Genomic DNA, 18138 nt, shown 5'->3' with positions numbered 1-18138 from the left:
GCCAAGCTGACCAATCAGAGCCCGTCGTGTGTTTCTGAGGGAGAGGCTACCAGGAAATCAACAGACCGGGTTACGAGAAGGGACCGTTTATATACTGTCTATGGAAGGGACCTATGGAAGGGACACAGCGGTGTAGAATAAAGGTAAGTTATATGAAAAATAATGCGTTTTTTTTTTTTTTTTTTTTTTAAATGAAGCATGAAGCATGAACATGTTAGACTGCACCCCATAAACACAATCAAGCCTTCGAAAAAAGCTGATCAACCCTTTAACAGAGATGCTGAAAACACTATATTTTTTAAGTCTTGAAGGCTTACAGTGCTATTTTGAACCAATAATAGGATCAAAAACCAGTTGAAGGAGAATGAGTATGGAGGACCAAACATGCAGAAATTAAAAATGAATAAATACATAAATAAATAAATATGCAAAGAAATGTAAAAATTCATTTATTTATGCATTTATTTATTTCCACTTTTATTTATGTATATATGTATTTATGTCTACATTTATTTATTCATTCATTTATTGCTCCGTATGCTGATGAGGGCGGCGTGTTTTACCTCAGACATAGCAATTGAGCTCAGAGTGGCAGTGCTGAAGCTTTGATTGAGGCCACAGTGACACCTTGTGGTGTGACCAAACAATACGCAAGAGGTTTGTGGACGTGACTTTACCAAGCGGGAAGGAAGTCGACCGGAAGTTGAAGCCGGCCGCGTGCCACCATCTTGTAGCAGAACTTCACCTGCTGTTAGCACCCCATTGACTCCCATTCATTTTGGCGTCACTTTGACAGCGAATAACTTCACATCTTAGGCGTTTAAAGACTCCATTTGTCAATTATTTATTTCTAAAGAAACACGACAATGTATAAAATGCTCCATTACCTTGTAGCTTATGTTATGGCCCCGTAGAAGCAGTTTTTGTAAAAGTAGGCTAACGATTGCGTCATAGCCACGTCATAGACTCTCTGTCGCACAGTATAGAGATTACCGTATGGACAGGAGGAGAAGCTCGCGGGCAATCGGGGAGACGTGGAGGCAAAATGACAAAATAATTAATCAGAATAGTTTCTCCTGCTCCTAGCTCGTGGATACCTCCTACTCACGCTCTCCGTCTCTGCAAGATTTGGAAGGGAATGATTCAGATTTCTCATGACACAGCCACTAGAAGACAGATGGGTTGCTCACGTCACATCTACGTCGTCAAGCTCGGTTTGAGTCTGCGCGTCAGGAACGGAAGTCCTAAAAAATCGCTAAAAATGGGCTTCACTTGTCTCAATTGAGTTCCCATGAGATGGCTCTGTCCACTTCTTACTGTCTATGGACTTTACAGGTTACGCAGGAAATAAATGACTTAGAGATGGGCAATATGGCCAAAATCTTATTTCACGGTTTACATTTAGTCATTTAGCAGACGCCTTTATCCAAAGCGACTTACAAATTAGGACTAAATTCAGCGAGTCATCATAAAGAGGCAAAAGCAACAACAACGCAAGAAGTGCTCAAAATACAAAGTTCAGGTATTTATTTATTTTTTTATATATATTTTTTTATATAAGGTTAAGTGCTCACGGAAGAGATTTGTTTTCAGCTGTCTTTTGAATGTTGTCAGGGATTCTGCATTCCGGATGAGGGTGGGGAGAGCGTTCCACCAGCATGGAACTGTGAATGAGAATGTTCTGGAAAGTGATTTTGTGGCTTTCTGTGATGGAACCACGAGACGTCGCTCGTTGACCGATCGTAGGTGTCTGGTAGGGATGTAGACTCGTAGGAGTGAGTGAAAGTAGGAGGGAGCTGAGCCTGTGATAGTTCTGTAAGCAAGCGTCAGTGCCTTGAACTTGATGCGAGCAGCGAGAGGTAGCCAGTGCAGAGAGATGAACAGAGGAGTGACGTGGGCCCTCTGGGTTTATGTCCTTTAATATCACCCTAACTGTATTGGTTTACCATACATAGGCCTACTCTTTATTCCGGACATGGCCGTAAAACATCAGCTGGTCGGGATTTCTCAAATGTCTGGGCACACATGAACAGAATCCACTGATAACAGACACTTTGACACGGAACTGACGGAAGCGCATCAAATTATCCACTAACCACATTTTATGCCATGCATTGTGGATCCGTACACAGAAGCAAACTGCATTTTTAATGTATATTCCAAAGCCAATGTTGACAGCAACAGAAACAAACTTTTCCATAAAGAGGTGATTTTTCCGCTATAAATTGATTTATTGGGGCATTTTTAAAAACCTTATCAAATAGTAGGCTATATGCATTTTCATGTAGCCTATAAGTTCTTAATTTTAACTGATCAATTCAGTTAATAAGGCACTACTATAGGCCTGTTACTAGTACCTAAAATAAAATCAGTTTCAACAAAATCCATCTTCGCACTGCAGATGTGGGACGTGCAGACGCTGACTCTGAATGGCAATAGATATTATTTACACAGACTGTTAATGCAGAGGAGCAAACCATCGATGCAATTACAATTGCATAAATAATGTTATGAGATACAAATTTTAATATAACATTTTGAATATTTAAATATGAAATGATAGAATCGATGAAATTATACGTTTAAATATGAAACTAAAACAGCCAGTAGGTGGTGCCGAGCCACCGTCTTAACGAGTGAGTTCAATCATTACTCAGACGATTTGTTCAGTAAGAAAACACTTTCTTAAAGGGATACTTCACCTCTGGAAAGATGAATGTGTGTTTAAAATGGGTCATTTATGTAGAAGAAATGTGAAATAATTTTTGAATTTGAAGCTTTCTAGACTGAGAAAAGCCAGAAAATGTATTTTTGGCTTATGTGGATGAAAGACAACAACTCCCAGAATGCACTTGCTTCACTGCCCTAGGAGGCCACTCCCAAGTCACGCCTACCGATAAGAGAGCGCAGTTCAAAACAACAAGGCTAGGCTACTAGTGAGTCTCCGTGACGAGTTTGCCCGGGATTTCGAGATCGCCCAAAATGTCCGGGATTCGGCTTTTGCGTTCTACAGTCGCCATTCATTATGTTTACTGTGGCGAGCAGGACGAGGCTGAGGGGCGCGGGAGAACGGCGCGAGGCCGGTGGCGTGATTACTGAGACGCACCGGTCTCGTATCTCTCACGGAGGAGCGGGAATTTTCTTAGCAATGTTAAAACGCACATCAACCGATCACTTGTTTAGCGTTCATGTAAACACTACATTCAGATTCACCAATCGGAATGAATTCAGTTAGATTGAAACAAAAGGTGTGCATGTAAACAATGAATGGCGACTGCAGAAAGCAAAAGCCGAATCCCGGACATTTTGGACGATCTCGACGGCCGGACATGTCCGGGAAAAAGAGTATGGTAACCCCTACTACTCAGCTTTCTCCTAATACTCAGCTTTCTCCACAGAACAAGAGCCTGTTAGTTTAGCTTGATCCTATGTGTACATTCTGTGAGTGAGATCCCACCCTCTATGGGCAGGTTGAAAATATGTGGGACAGACCCTCCTACTGGCTGTAGTCTTTAGCCTCTGGCCAAAAAATCCTCCGATGATGCGAAATGACGATTTTTGCGTCATCTGAGGATTTTTTCCAGACAAAAAATACATAAATCTCTCATCTCAGGGGGATATGAGGGTAAAAAGCACGGTAATTCAAAAATACTACAGGTTTTCTACTAATACAAAGCTTAATGGTAAATCCTGAAGTATCCCTTTAAGTGTTTAAGAAAACTTTCTTCTGCCACCTCGCAAACAACAACAAAATGAATAAATAAATGCCTCAATAAAAAATGGTGTAAAAAAAAGCCTATGAATGTGATCATTTTATTATATAACATAATATGATATACTATCACACGGGAAGAGAGTTGAAAAATACTTTTTCTTTCTTTTTTGCTGTTTCTTAAGAAAAAAAAAGTTCCAAACTCCACAGAACCGCTGCGTGAAAACACGTGGTGTTTTCTTACTGAACGAATCAGTTGCCTATTTGCACGAATCGTCTGAGTTAATGATTGAACTCACTCGTTAAGACGGTGGCTCTATCATTTAAATATGAAATGATAGAATCGAGAAAATTATACGTTTAAATATGAAACTAAAACAGCCAGTAAGTGGTGCCAAGCCACCGTCTCAACGAGTGAGTTCAATCATTAACTCAGACGATTGGTGCAAATTCATAGATGCCACCTACGTCACTACAAATAGAACGCCGCCATATTTGCGACCGACTCGCCCGGTATGGCCGCCCAAACTGCCCATTTGAATGAGAGAGAGAGACAGAGATAACTGGAGAAAAATTCTATTTTAGGCTCCGATCCTTATTTGTTACCCCCAGTTTTCTTTAGTCCATTATTATCTGCCCCAGGCTTGCCCCAATTGGCCTTTCATGATATAGAAATACTTAAGTCATAGAGCTTCATGGCGCGCTTTCATGAGAGTCGAGGCGATGTCATGAATGAATCTATGAATCTGCAGCTGTTCGGCTGGCACGAATGAATCTATCTAATCCGAACAGCAGCACTGGCAGAGTCCAGAGAGACACCAGCATCAGCACAGCCAGACACATCAGCCGAATATCATAAAAGACTGCCATATCTGTCCGAAAGAACGGATTTTCAATTACAGAGAGAAGGTTTAATACACACAAATATCGAAATGAAAGAATCTTTTGAGTCGAATCTTTTTGAATGATTCGGTTGCGATTAAAAGCTATCAAGAGGTAAAGCTCATCAGTGATTATAATATAACGACTTAAATTGCAGTTTGTTCGTCACATAAAGCTATCATATGAATAAATAACGATATTAATATAACGGACGAGTCGTATTAGATCACTTTTATGATACTTTTGTGATGTTTTTTTTGTCTTTTATTTTTTTATTTTTTTGCGTGACAGCCCCCAGTAGGCTAATGTTACTCATTCACTTTCATTACATCGACAAGAAGAGTCTCCATTAGGCTACATATTCAAAAATGTCCCTTTGTCTTCCACGGAAAGTAAACTTAAGGATTTGCACATGAAGGTGAGTTAATGACGGCAGAATTATCATTTTTGGAAGAACTAGTCCTTTAATATGCATTTCAAGGCTGAGATTATGCATCGTCTGCAGAGCTAACGTTAACGTTACTTACACAAAATAATATCTAAAGCGCATGTGATGAAGACAATATCTTTATGAACTTCAGAAAAATATTTATTAGATTTAGGTAGGTATTAACTAACAGACAGACAGACAGGCAGTTATGTTCAAAATAACCCCAAATCTTACTAACTTACCATGATAAAGTGCATTTAAACAGATCCAACAATAAAATGAAGACAAAACATTATCTGTCGATATCTGTCTGTATAACGTTAATGTTGGCCACTGAGAGTATAATGGAAATATAATTAACCACAAACCAACATGAGACTTCAAGTCTTTTAAATAAATGATAATCTCTTCTCTCTTCTTTTGGTATAGAATAAAATACCAGTTCAGGGTTCCTCTTTCGGCTGTTGTTGCAGCCAACTGCACAACATATTGCAGGCATTACTGAGACCGGCGGTCGCAAAGATGGCGGCGCAAAGCTACAGTGACGTCATGTGAATCGAATGAATAGGCTACTGATTCGTTCAGTAAGAAAACACCACGTGTTTTCACGCAGCGGTTCTGTGGAGTTTGGAACTTTTTTTTTTTTTGGAGGACACATCAGTCCTCAATCTGCATAATGACGATTCCCTGCATATATTAGCATACTGTGATGATGAAGGCCATTGTCCCACATTAAATTCACATGTATACTTTTAAACTGATAACTGTCGTATAGGGCAGTAAATAGTTCTACCCATTTCATGTCAATAGTTCCTGTTTTCACCTCATTTATTATGCTGATGTCTTCACATCTCCTGTAAATTGACACTTTAAGCTCATTTCACTGGTCTAAGACTTATCTGTTGGTTACAAATATGCATGTTTTTCTGACCATTATTAATATTTATTTTTGAAATTACAATACATTTGTGTTCTTTTCTGTATTTCTAGATATCTGCTATATTTTCATTAGGGGTGGGAATCTTTAGGCACCTCACGAATCCGATCCGATTCTGAGAGTCACAATCCGATTACTTTTTTTCTAATTAATTAATTAGTTTACCAACTTGAAAATTTAAATCTTTTTTTATTTAATCACATGTGTAATTATTAATACTTTTTAAAATATTTACAATTGAAACATTTAATTGAAATTTATTAATTTATCCTGTGCAATCAAGTATCCTGTGCAAGCAACTAATATGGCATATCCTGTGCAATCAAGCCTGCGGATGTCCTTGTAATTCGCTTCAACCTTTCCAACCTTCATGAAAGATTATTCTATGGATGGTTCGAGTGTGTGTGTGTGTGTGTGTGTGTGTGTGTGTGTGTGTGTGTGTGTGTGTGTGTGTGTGTGTGTGTGTGTGTGTGTGTGTGTGTGTGTGTGTGTGTGTGTGTGTGTGTGTGTGTGTGAGTGAGTGAGTCTGAGGTTAAAAACTAAGTTCAGAATCGATCCAGAATAGTTGGAGAGAGAATCGCGATGCATCTTCACCCATGCTTAATTTTAATGAAGAAGCAGGATAATGTTCAGGTTAGTAATAAAAGGAGTTGTGAATTAGCATCAGTTACTTCACAATAGACAGACAAACAGGCATAAATGCTTAGATGTGATATTTAGTACAAAAACAAACTCAGTAACTGATATGTTTTTGATATTTGCAGATCAGCTCCTCCCACAGCAGTCACATCATCAGTGAAGCTCCTCCCACTGCAATTCATCATCAGTGAAGCTCCTCCCACAACAATCTCATCATCAATGAAGCTCCTCCCACATAAATTCACCAATAAATGCTGGAATATTCCCATCGGCTACAAGTGAAGACGAGCAGCAATGCATCAGGAAGAGCTGATATCTGTAAAGACTGAGTTTATTAAAGAGGAAAGTGAGGACATGAGTGATCCAGAACCCTGCAGAATGAAACACACTGAAGATACTGAAGAACAAAGAGGTTGGTGTTTATTCTTCATTCATTCATGATGCTGAAGAACATTCATGTTAGAAACATTCAAGCACTTCATCACATTTAGACAAACAGTTGAACTATGAAATGGTACAAAATGTTCTTGTTTGTTTTCAACAAATGGTCAGTAAAAGTCATAAATATTATTTTAGCACTTTTTTGTTATATTTATATATGGTTCAACTATTTTTTGAAACAGTGTTGCCAATATTTTAGACATTTTTCAATATAGTTATTATTATAATTATTTTAGCAATAAACAGCTCAACAAGTTAAGAGAAAAGCCGCGGTCAGTCTAGACTTTCAGCATGTGAAGTTTCTCAGTATAAATATTTAATGGCAATTAACCAATTTTTAGTAATCAGTTTCCTCAAATTAAATTAGTTAACTCGGGTTTTAATTCAGTGCATGATATTATTAACGTACTGTTAAGATTACAGTAAAGAACTGTAAATTCACAGCTGCTCTTGGTTTGTTGGTTTTACAGTATAATTGAGGAGCTCTTTTCCAAAACGGGATAAACGCCATTTAAAAAAAAATTAGTTTGTCAAGTCATTTTGCTGTGTACTGAACCTATTCACTGCTCCATCAACGTTTCAGCAAATCGCTATATTTACTTGTTGAAAATGTACTGCAAGATGCAGTTTCTTTCCCAAACGAGATAAGCGCCAAACCTAGTTTTAGCCTAAACGGGATATATCCTCTCAACCAATCAGAATTCGGTGAGCATTCTACGCAATCCAAATAGGCGGCGATCTGAACAGAGGTTTGTTACTTTGTTTATGTTCATTCATTCCTCAAAATGAGTGCTTTAAACTGTAGGAACACTTTTGATGGCCTCGATGAGCCAGTGAGACCTACACCTGGGGGTAGAAAACGCAGACTGGACAAAGAAAATCACAAAAAACAACAAAAAAAGAAGGTTCGTCACTCGGGTGGCGCGTTAATACCAACAGTGGGATGTCAACACAAAGCTGCCGCCAAAGGTTTCTGTCAGGCCGAGAGGCTGTCGCCGGACGATCTGATGGTAAATTTCAACTATTTTTATGAAAAACAAAACAAGGTTGACCAGGACCAGGCCATACTTCATCTCCTGGACATCACGCAAGTGACAAGGAAGCGTCCGAAAGTCCAGGACATTAACAAACAAAAAGACCGGAACGTATCTGTTAAGTACAGTCTTTTGTGCAACAGACATCCGGAGAAAGTGCCCGTTTGCAAGGCGACCTTCATAAAAGTGTTTGGTGAGTACAACTTTCGTTTCAGAATTGATTAGTATACTACCGTTTTGTAGGTTTCCCCCTCTCGATAAAGATATTTTCCTGTAAAGAAGCCTGCTAACGTGACATTAAAAGTACTGAATAGTTCTACTAGCCTACTGATAGATAGACTGGCCTTTGATACACTGACCATGATAAGGTGCTATGGTAGATTGTGTGTAGTGATGATAGTGCAAAAGTACAAAATGCGGCCAGTAAACAGTGCAGGGATATGTGCAAAGATGTGATTGTTGTTACGTATGATTGGACATTATGTTGTTGTTACATGGTATGTCATTGCTATAGAGCAGGGCTCACACACATATTTTCAATGAGGTTTTGATGCTTTGGCAATACAAAATGTATTATTATTATTTAATTTTTTTATGCCAATAAAGCTTATTGAGAGAGAGAGAGATGTGTGTGTGAAAGGTGATATGTTAAGCAAACGCAGTTCCTAACCCCTGCTAAGGAGAAAACTGAAAGGGGGAGGGAGTAATAGCAAGTTAGTTGTGTGTAATTCTGTTTATTTCATACTGGCTCCAATGTATATGACAATCTAAATAATTTTCTTTCACAGGCATCGGCAAAGGCCATGTGTCCCGGGTGGCTCAATATTACGCTGAGACTGCTGAGGCTCGCCCAGAGAGAAGAGGTGGTGCACGACACAGTGAGGAGCATGCAAGGAGAAGGCAATTCATTGTTGAGCACATACAGTCTTTCACCTGCAGGGCCAGCCATTATGGCCGGAGAGGAGCACCAGGCCGCAAGTATCTCCCCAGTGACCTGAATGTGCACAAGATGCATGAGCTCTTTGAGGCTCAGAGCCATGCTCAAACCAGCTATTCCCTCTATTACTCTGTGTTTTCCAAGGAATTCAATCTTGGCTTCGGTCACCCAGCTACAGATGCATGCGCTGATTGTGCCAAGTACAAGATCAGGATTACAGACCCAAACCTTACTGAAACAGAGAAGAGGATGGAATCAGCATCATTCATCTTGCATCGTCACAGAGCGCGCGTTTTTTATGACATGTTAGGCAGGGTTGCTGAAGGTCATGTGACCCTCTGTTTTGATATGATGCAAAACCTGGTGCTTCCAAAAACCGCGATAGGACAGGCCTATTACTCACGCCAGATGTATCTGTACCTGTTTGGTGTGGTTGTGCACCATGGGGAGAACAGTTTCCAGGAAAAAGATGATGTCCATCTGTATGTGTGGCAGGAGAATGAGGGTAGCAAAGACAGCAATATGATTGCTTCTGCGCTGAATTACTGCCTCAAGGTTCAACTTCAGGACAAAGTCAGCAGATCCAGGGGGCTTCGGCTGTTCAGCGACTCTTGTTTTGGGCAGAACAAGAACATGAGCATGGTGTCCATGCTGATGGAACTTCGGCAGCTTTTCCCCAACCTTGGCATAGAGCACACCTTTCCAGTACGGGGCCACAGTTATCTCCCTGCAGACCGAGTCTTTGGCAGAATTGAGCAGAAGATCAGGAAAATGGACACAATTCTGCTACCACAGGAATACCACGCCATCCTGCAGCAATTTGGCAACGTTCATGTTTATGGCACAGACTGGGAGGCGTTTGATTACAGGTCAGCCTCAAAAGACTGTGTTAAGGCTCAGAGGAGCTTTAAAATCAGTGAAGCACGAATGCTTGACTTGAGTACCAACAAGGTGGGTGTAAAGACGACTTACAATGGGGAGTATTGTTTCCATAGTGTGTTAAAGCGGGGCAAGCGGTGGGCTGACCTGAAACCTGAAGTACTTCAAAAGCAAAGCTCTGTTAAGGCCGCAAAAAAGAGAGATGTGCTGGCACTATTAGGAGCAATAGGTGTGTCTGATGCTGTGAGGGCTTTTTATGATGATGCACTATATCAGGTGACTGACAATGCAGGCCTGAGTGATGATGAGTGATCCACACACACACACACTCTCTCTCTCTCTCTCTCTCTCTCTCTCTCTGTCCTCTCACACACTCAAAGCACATCTCACACACAGACACTATGTGATTTTTTAATTTTTTTTTATGTATAGCAGACAACTGTTTTACAGGTTCGACACTTTACTGTATGCCTTACTGAATGTATTGCACTATTGAATGCATTATTGAATATTGCATGTTTTTCATGCATATTTGTTGGACAAATTGGTCCTACTTGTTATAGACTTGACACATTACACCAAAAAAAAAAGACTCTCACACTCTAGGGTTCAACACTTTACTGAATTGTCAATGTTTGTATTTATTTTAATTTATTACTGACTGACTTGCCTATTGAATATCGTTATCATTATTGAATATTTTTAATATATATTTTTTTTTTCATGCATATATAGTGGACATATTGGTCCTACTTGTTACAGGTTTGACACTTTACTAAAAATGACTCTAAATGTATTACTTAATAACTTAAAAAAAAAAAAAAAAAAAAAAAAAAAAAACTATTACTTTATTCAGGTTCGCCATCGAATGACTATTAGCCTAAATGTGTTACTAAATGATTTGAATGTATTTTTAACATTGTTGTATTTAAGGACTGGTATTTGTATGTGTGTTATTTTTAAATTATTTGTTTTATGTGGTGGACAATATTAGAACATGTCACTGGAAATATTTATTTTATTTTTGCTATTTATTTTATTTTACTATTTATTTAATTTGGCTTTTATTTATTTCATGCATTTGCACTTATTTAATTTATATTCATTTATACTATGAGTACCTGATTATATGTTGCATGTTCTCTTGTTTGTTTGTTTTTTAAAAGACAAACCATCATTTTTTTCCAAAAATTGATGGATTTATAGCGTTTTGAAAAAATAAATAAATAAACTTTGAATTTATCATCAACAATATTGTTGTTTGATTTAATAATCATTGTTCAACATGTTCAGACTGAGCCAAAAAAACCTTTTTAACAGGATAAATTGAATATTCACAAAATGTGTGGGTCTAGGACCTAGACTCTAGGTAAAAAAATTAATTTTCCTGAAAATTACTGAAATGGATTTATCCCGTTTTGGAAAAGAGCTCCTCAATTGTAGTTTATGGTTTACGGTACTCTTGTAAATTTACAGGTTTACTGGCTACCAAAATTGCCAGTAAGTTTCTGTAAATTTTACAGCATTTTTTTTGCAGTGGGAACTCAATGGAAGGAGAAGTCTAGTGTGGCCGGCCCTTAATGAGTTCAAAAGTTTAGTAACAAATTAAATATCAGTGTAAAATATGGCAGTATTGTATGTTTTAATGATAATATCACGTTATATTATCTTGTTATTGGTCATCCATCCATCCATCCATCCATCTTCTTCCGCTTATCCGGGGCCGGGTCGCGGGGGGCAGCAATCTAAGCAGGGATACCCAGACTTCCCTCTCCCTAGACACTTCCTCCAGCTCTTCCGGGGGGGACACCGAGGCGTTCCCAGGCCAGCCGGGAGACATAGTCCCTCCAGCGTGTCCTAGGTCTTCCCCGGGGTCTCCTCCCGGTGGGACATGCCCAGAACACCTTCCTGGGAAGGCGTCCAGGAGGCATCCGGAAAAGATGCCCGAGCCACCTCAGCTGGTCCCTCTCGATGTGGAGGAGCAGCGGCTCTACTCTTAGCTCTTCCCGAGTGACCAAGCTTCTCACCCTATCTCTAAGGGATCTCCCAGCCACCCTGCGGAGAAAGCTCGTTTCGGCCGCCTGTATCCGGGATCTTGTCCTTTCGGTCATGACCCACAGCTCATGACCATAGGTGAGAGTAGGAACGTAGATTGACCGGTAAATCGGACCGGTACAGCGACCGCATTACTGCAGAGGCTGCACCGATCCGTCTGTCAATCTCCCGTTCCATCCTTCCCTCACTCATGAACAAGACCCTAAGATACTTGAACTCCTCCACTTGAGGCAGGAACTCTCCACCAACCTGAAGCGGGCAAACCACAGAGGCGTGTCAGCCAAGACAGCCCCACAACATCCAGAGACTTGAGGTATTCTGGGCGGATCTCATCCACCCCTGGTGCCTTGCCACCGAGGAGTTTCTTGACTACCTCGGTGACTTCATCCCGGGTGATGGACGAGTCCACCTCTGAGCCCTCAGCCTCTGCTTCCTCAATGGAAGATGTGATGGTGGGATTGAGGAGATCCTCGAAGTATTCCTTCCACCATCCGATGACATCCCCAGTCGAGGTCAACAGCTGCCCACCTCCACTGTAAACAGTGTTGGTAGGGCACTGCTTCCCCCTCCTGAGGCGCCGGACGGTTTGCCAGAATCTCTTCGAGGCCGACCGATAGTCCTTCTCTATGGCCTCACCGAACTCCTCCCAAGCCCGATTTTTTGCCTCCACAACCACCCGGGCTGCAGTCCGCTTGGCCTCTCGGTACCTGTCAGCTGCCTCAGGAGTCCCACAAGCCAGCCAGGCCCGATAGGACTCCTTCTTCAACTTAACGGCATCCCTTACTTCCGGTGTCCACCTCCGGGTTCGGGGATTGCCGCCTCGACAGGCACCGGAGACCTTACGGCCACATCTCAGAGTGGCCGCGTTGACAATGGAGGTGGAGAAACATGGTCCACTCAGACTCAATATCTCCAGACTCCCTCGGGATCTGGTCGAAGCTCTGCCGGAGGTGGAAGTTGAAGATCTCTCTGACAGGGGATTCAGCCAAACGTTCCCAACAGACCCTCACAGTACGTTTGGGTCTGCCGAGTCTGTCCAGCTTCCTCCCCCGCCATCGGATCCAACTCACCACCAGTTGGTGATCAGTTGACAGCTCCGCCCCTCTCTTCACCCGAGTGTCCAAGACATACAGCCGGAGGTCAGATGAACAAACACAAAGTCGATCATCGACCTCCGGCCTAGGGTGTCCTGGTGCCATGTGCACTGATGGACACCCTTATGCTTGAACATGGTGTTCGTTATGGACAAGCCGTAACTAGCACAGAAGTCCAATAACAGAACACCACTTGGGTTCAGATCAGATCAGCCCGCTGCCTCTCACCATGGGCAACTCCAGAGTGGTGAAGTGTCCATCCTCTCTCAAGGAGTGTGGTTCCAGAGCCCAAGCCGTGCGTGGAGGTGATCCCAACTATCTCTAGTCGGAATCTCTGAACATCACGCACAATCTCAGGCTCCTTCCCCGCCAGAGAGGTGACGTTCCATGTCCCTAGAGCTAGATTCCGTGTCCAGGGATCGGGTTGTCGAGGCCCCCGCCTTCGACTGCCGCCCGATCCACTAAGCACCAGCCCCTTACGGTCCCTCCACGGGAGGGTGGCCCCACGTCGCTCCTTCGGGCTGAGCCCGGCCGGACCCCACCAGGCGCTCGCATACAAGCCCCAACCCCGGGCCTGGCTCCAGGGTGGGGCCCCGGCTGCGCCATGCCGGGCGACGTCACGGTCCTCGAATTTATTGGCATCATAAAGGGTTTTTGAACCGCTCTTAGTCTGACCCGTCACCTAGGACCTGTTTGCCTTGGGAGACCCTACCAGGGACATATAGCCCCAGACAACATAGCTCCTAGGGTCATTCAGGTACTCAAACCCCTCCACCACGGTAAGGTGGCAGTTCAAGGAGGAGCGTTATTGATCACATTTATTTAATAGTTTTCACTACAGAGAGATAGGATGTGTGCCTATAATGTTTTTAAAATAATAATTGGAATATCAGTGTTCCTCATTCATGAAAAGTTTCAGGGACGTATAATTAATTTACAAAAATACAAAATTTGGAAAGTGATTACATCAGGGCTCATGGCTTTTCACTTCATATTTCTGTTTTTGAATTTTTTGATTTGCTGAAAATAGAATCAAACTTTTTTCTTTCATTTCAGACCTGATGGAAGTGAAGGAGGAGAGTGAAGAACTGAGTGAAGTGAAGGAGGAGAGTGTAGAACTGAGTGAAGTGAAGGAGGAGAAACATCATGTCAAACCTGGAGAAAAACTTTTGAGTCGCTCAAAGACTAAAAGCAAATTTTTAAAGAAAAGAAGAGCCAAGAAATCTACAACCTGCACTCAGTGTGGAAAGAGTTTCACAAACAAACATAATCATGAGACTCACATGAGAGTTCACACTGGACAGAAGCCGTTCACATGTGATCAATGTGGGAGGAGTTTCAAGCAATCATCATCCCTTACTGTTCACATGAGGATCCACACTGGACAGAAGCCGTTCACATGTGATCAATGCGGGAAGAGTTTTACATGCAAACAGTATCTTGATGTGCATAGGAGAGTTCACACTGGAGAGAAGCCGTTCACATGTGATCAATGTGGGAAGAGTTTCACGCAATCATCATCCCTTACTGTTCACATGAGGATCCACACCAGAGAGAAGCCGGTTACATGTGATCAATGTGGGAAGAGTTTCAAGCAATCATCATCCCTTAAAGAACACATGAAGATCCACACTGGAGAGAAGCCGGTCACATGTGATCAATGTGGAAAAACATTTCCTTGGGAATCAGACCTGAAGACACACCTGACAGTTCATACAAAGGAGAAGCCACATTCATGTTCTGTATGTGGAAAGAGTTTTTCAGTGCTGAAATCTTTACAAAGACATGAGAAAACTCATTCTGGTGTAAGAGAGTACGTGTGCTTTGAGTGTGAGAAGACTTTTATTTCAGTGAACTGTTTAAAACTGCACCAGAGAATTCACACTGGAGAAAAACCTAACAAGTGTTCACACTGCGACAAGAGATTCAGTCTGTCACAACATCTGAAAAGACATGAGAGGATCCACAGTGGAGAAAAACCTTACAAGTGTTCACACTGTGACAAGAGATTCAGTCTGTCACAACATCTGAAAAGACATGAGAGGATCCACACTGGAGAAAAACCTTTCAAGTGTTCACACTGTGACAAGAGATTCAGTCAGTCAGCACATCTGAAAACACATGAGAGGATCCACAGCAGAGAGAAGCCGCACACGTGTGATTAGTGTGGAAAGAGTTTCTCTTTTAAAAGTCACCTGAAGATACACATGAAGATCCATACAGTGGAGAAACCACGTTTGCAGTATTTAGTTTGATCAAACTCTTCAGCTGTGTTCTTGTAACTCTTCATCTCGTCTCTCTCTGCTGTGATCATGACATACTCGTTGCTGCACTGTAAACAGAAAACTGTGAAATGCACAGTAACTTGCTGGCAGCAATTAGCAAGTAAGTTTCTGTAGTTTATTTCACAGTATGCTTACTGTAAATTTAATCGCAGTAACTTTAAAAATACCGTAAACATTTTTACAGTAATAATCACAGTACTGTTTCATCACCACAAATATTTTATTTATTATTTTATTATTTACTGTAATATGGATTACGGCATTCATTTTGTGTACTGTAAAATGAAGACACCGTTTTTGACACAAAAATGCCATACAACTTTTTACACTAAATTTCAAAACAGCACAGCATAAAAATGTTTGTTTTTTTTAAATAGGTAAAAAAAAAAATTTGTGAACACTTTTCTGAACATAAAAATCAATCCTGTTCAAGCTTTATTAAAATTCCCCCGAATTTGGTTCCTGAGCTTTGTTTTTCTCCCAGAACTGTATTTTTCTTCTAAGACTGGACCTGACCTAGTCAACTTCCTGGGCTGGAGTCTTCTACCCTGCAGTGGAAGAAATTAAATATTAATGTAAAAGTTTTTAAGCAAGACAGATGGGTTGATGACAATACTGTATATAAAAGTGTGATTGGCTAAATCAAATGATCCAATCGACATGTAATACAATGTCCACTTCTCTATAAACCACAACTCTCACTTAAAACAGAGGTGTCCACACTTTTTTTTAAAGGGGGCCAGATTTGATGTTGTGGACACGCCTAGGGGCCAGATACTGTCAACTCAAGCTGTTGTCATTTCCAAAAGGGCAAAACATGTAGGCTAATAAACACATACATATATATATAGCATTATATTTTGCAGTATATTCCCATTTATTTTTGTTCCGTAAGGGATGGCCTACTTGAAGAATGCCTGGGGAAATGCTCCCTGAGTGTAAATAGGAGTAGTAAGTGGTGCCTTTCTGCAAAAATGCTACATAGGTTTTTGAAATTATGGAGCTTCCGCGCACACTGCTTAAAGGAGTCATGACCTCGTGTTACCTTGGATACCCAACGCTCTATTATAGTCTTTCAGGCACTTCTAAAAAAAAAAAGTGGAAAAAAAATAAACACAGAGCTCCTCAGACGCTTATTTCTAAAGGCATTATTGTCTCGCGAGATCTGATGCGATGTTTTGGCTGTCGTGGACGGTCATTATAATAATGCAAATGAGGGGCGCGTTGATTGGTTGCAGGAAGGAGGGGGGTTGACAGCGCAGGTAACTCTTTAGCATATCATTACAAACTGACATCATGGCGCAAGTTGTCAATGAACCAGACCCTGCCGCGACCTATGGGATTCAACCGTACATGTTTGAGCCGGACTCCGAACCAGAGCTAGAAAGTGAAGATGTTGAGTTGTTGGATGGACGTCTACATCAAGATGTCTCTGAATGGTAAAGACAATAATTTTGACTGAGACGTACATTAACATCAGTAACGAACTAAAACATTTGTTGCTATTTTCTCCCGCATAGGTTTACCTTTTATTTAAATGTAGAATTACATTAACGGAGATGTAGTGTAATTTTTTTATCAGCTTAACAGCGGTTATTGAGATAAACGTTTACTATCATGTGGTGTTTTTGCCTTGTTTCACGTTGTGGTTATTTAGACATTCAATATTTTCTTCTTTAGACAAGTAACGAGATGTTTTTCTTTATGTTTATTATTACTTGACTGTTTGTTTTATTTATCTATCCTTATCTACTCTATAAAAAAAATATATAATAATGATATATTGTCATAGTTATTTAATATACAATTCTATGAAAATATAGCTGTATCATTTTCTTGTCTGTTTATCGTTGAGGGCAAACTTCATAATAACAATGTATCATATGTAAAACTATGTTTATGTACTTTTCAGTGAGTCACAGTGTATTAGATGACTCACTAATGTCCAGTGAAGTGGCTTATTTGCTAAAGTACCATCCTGACTCTGACACTGGAAAAAATTAATCCCATTTCCTGCATTTACATACCTTTATGGACTATGGTGATACAAAATCCAGGAAATAATTAAGTTGATTATAATGATAAATTCTGCCAAAAAGAATATAGAAGGCTACTAAACTATGTATAAGAAAAAATTCTTAATAAGTTTAATAAGCGTCGTTTGCCAAGACTTGAGAGAATCATTTTATAAAGTCAAAAATGTTCACCATTAATGTTTTGTGTGTAAATAAAATTTAAATAATGTGAGACTGAATTTCCACTGTAATGTAGAAACAACATAAAGCCAGTATATATATTATTATATTAAAATAATTCTTTAATGGCATCTTTTTATGAATGAAGGCCAGTATCACTGATATTAATATAGCTACTGCAACTAACTCAACAGCAGTGCAAAATATGAGAAGACAATGCAGAAAAGCTGAGCGCATGTGGCGGAAGACAAAACTTGTAGTCCATCATAGCATCTACAAAGAAAGCCTTCATGCTTTCAATAATGGAACTAGGCAAAGCTAGACAGACTTTCTTCTCAAATATTATAAACAGCAATTTAAACAACACACGCACTCTTTTTGCTACTGTAGAGAGACTGACAAACCCCCCCAAGCCAGATTCCCAGTGAAATGCTCTCAGACAGCAAGTACAGTGAGTTTGCTTCCTTCTCTGAGAAAATCTATAATATCAGAAAGGTGATCAGCATATCCTTGAGTTGCGCTGGGGTCAGACAGATCAGACCGCCTGAGGAAGTATTTACTATATCTGATTTCAAAGAAATTGATGGCAAAATTTTGGAAGAAACTGTACAGCACCTT

The 18138-nt window shown here is 40.6% G+C and overlaps 4 protein-coding genes across 6 annotated transcripts in view; all 4 read left to right on the top strand.

Annotated features, from left to right (window-relative positions):
- Positions 1-18138, top strand: part of LOC309507668 (NAD(P)(+)--arginine ADP-ribosyltransferase 2-like) — a 246493-nt gene that overhangs the window by 166699 nt on the left and 61656 nt on the right. The gene's annotated exons all lie outside the window — the stretch shown is intronic.
- The window catches only part of LOC309507776 (T-cell ecto-ADP-ribosyltransferase 2-like), a 169009-nt gene that overhangs the window by 108225 nt on the left and 42646 nt on the right, over positions 1-18138 (top strand). The window lies entirely within an intron of this gene.
- On the top strand, positions 22-17309 carry LOC309507519 (uncharacterized protein). 2 transcript variants are annotated; one of them, XM_082181763.1, is made up of 3 exons: positions 22-143; positions 6726-7012; positions 14097-16160. In XM_082181763.1, the coding sequence occupies exons 2-3, from the start codon at positions 6895-6897 to the stop codon at positions 15203-15205; spliced, it is 1227 nt and encodes a 408-aa protein (XP_082037889.1). In that variant the 5' UTR covers positions 22-143; positions 6726-6894; the 3' UTR covers positions 15206-16160. The 2 variants fall into 2 exon arrangements, with proteins under 2 accessions (XP_082037889.1, XP_082037890.1); XM_082181764.1 differs by lacking the exon at positions 22-143 and adding an exon at positions 5824-6594 and having other exon boundaries at positions 14097-17309.
- Positions 7709-10203, top strand: LOC309474719 (uncharacterized protein; the record flags this gene model as incomplete). The annotated part of the gene is made up of 2 exons (XM_082137310.1): positions 7709-8268; positions 8864-10203. Exons 1-2 carry the CDS (start codon positions 7827-7829, stop codon positions 10201-10203), a joined length of 1782 nt encoding a protein of 593 aa, XP_081993436.1. The 5' UTR covers positions 7709-7826.

This window comes from Leuciscus leuciscus (assembly GCF_965113295.1).
Source record: "Leuciscus leuciscus genome assembly, chromosome: 1".
Taxonomy (NCBI): Eukaryota; Metazoa; Chordata; class Actinopteri; order Cypriniformes; family Leuciscidae; genus Leuciscus; species Leuciscus leuciscus.
This window is presented reverse-complemented; position numbering and strand designations above follow the sequence as displayed.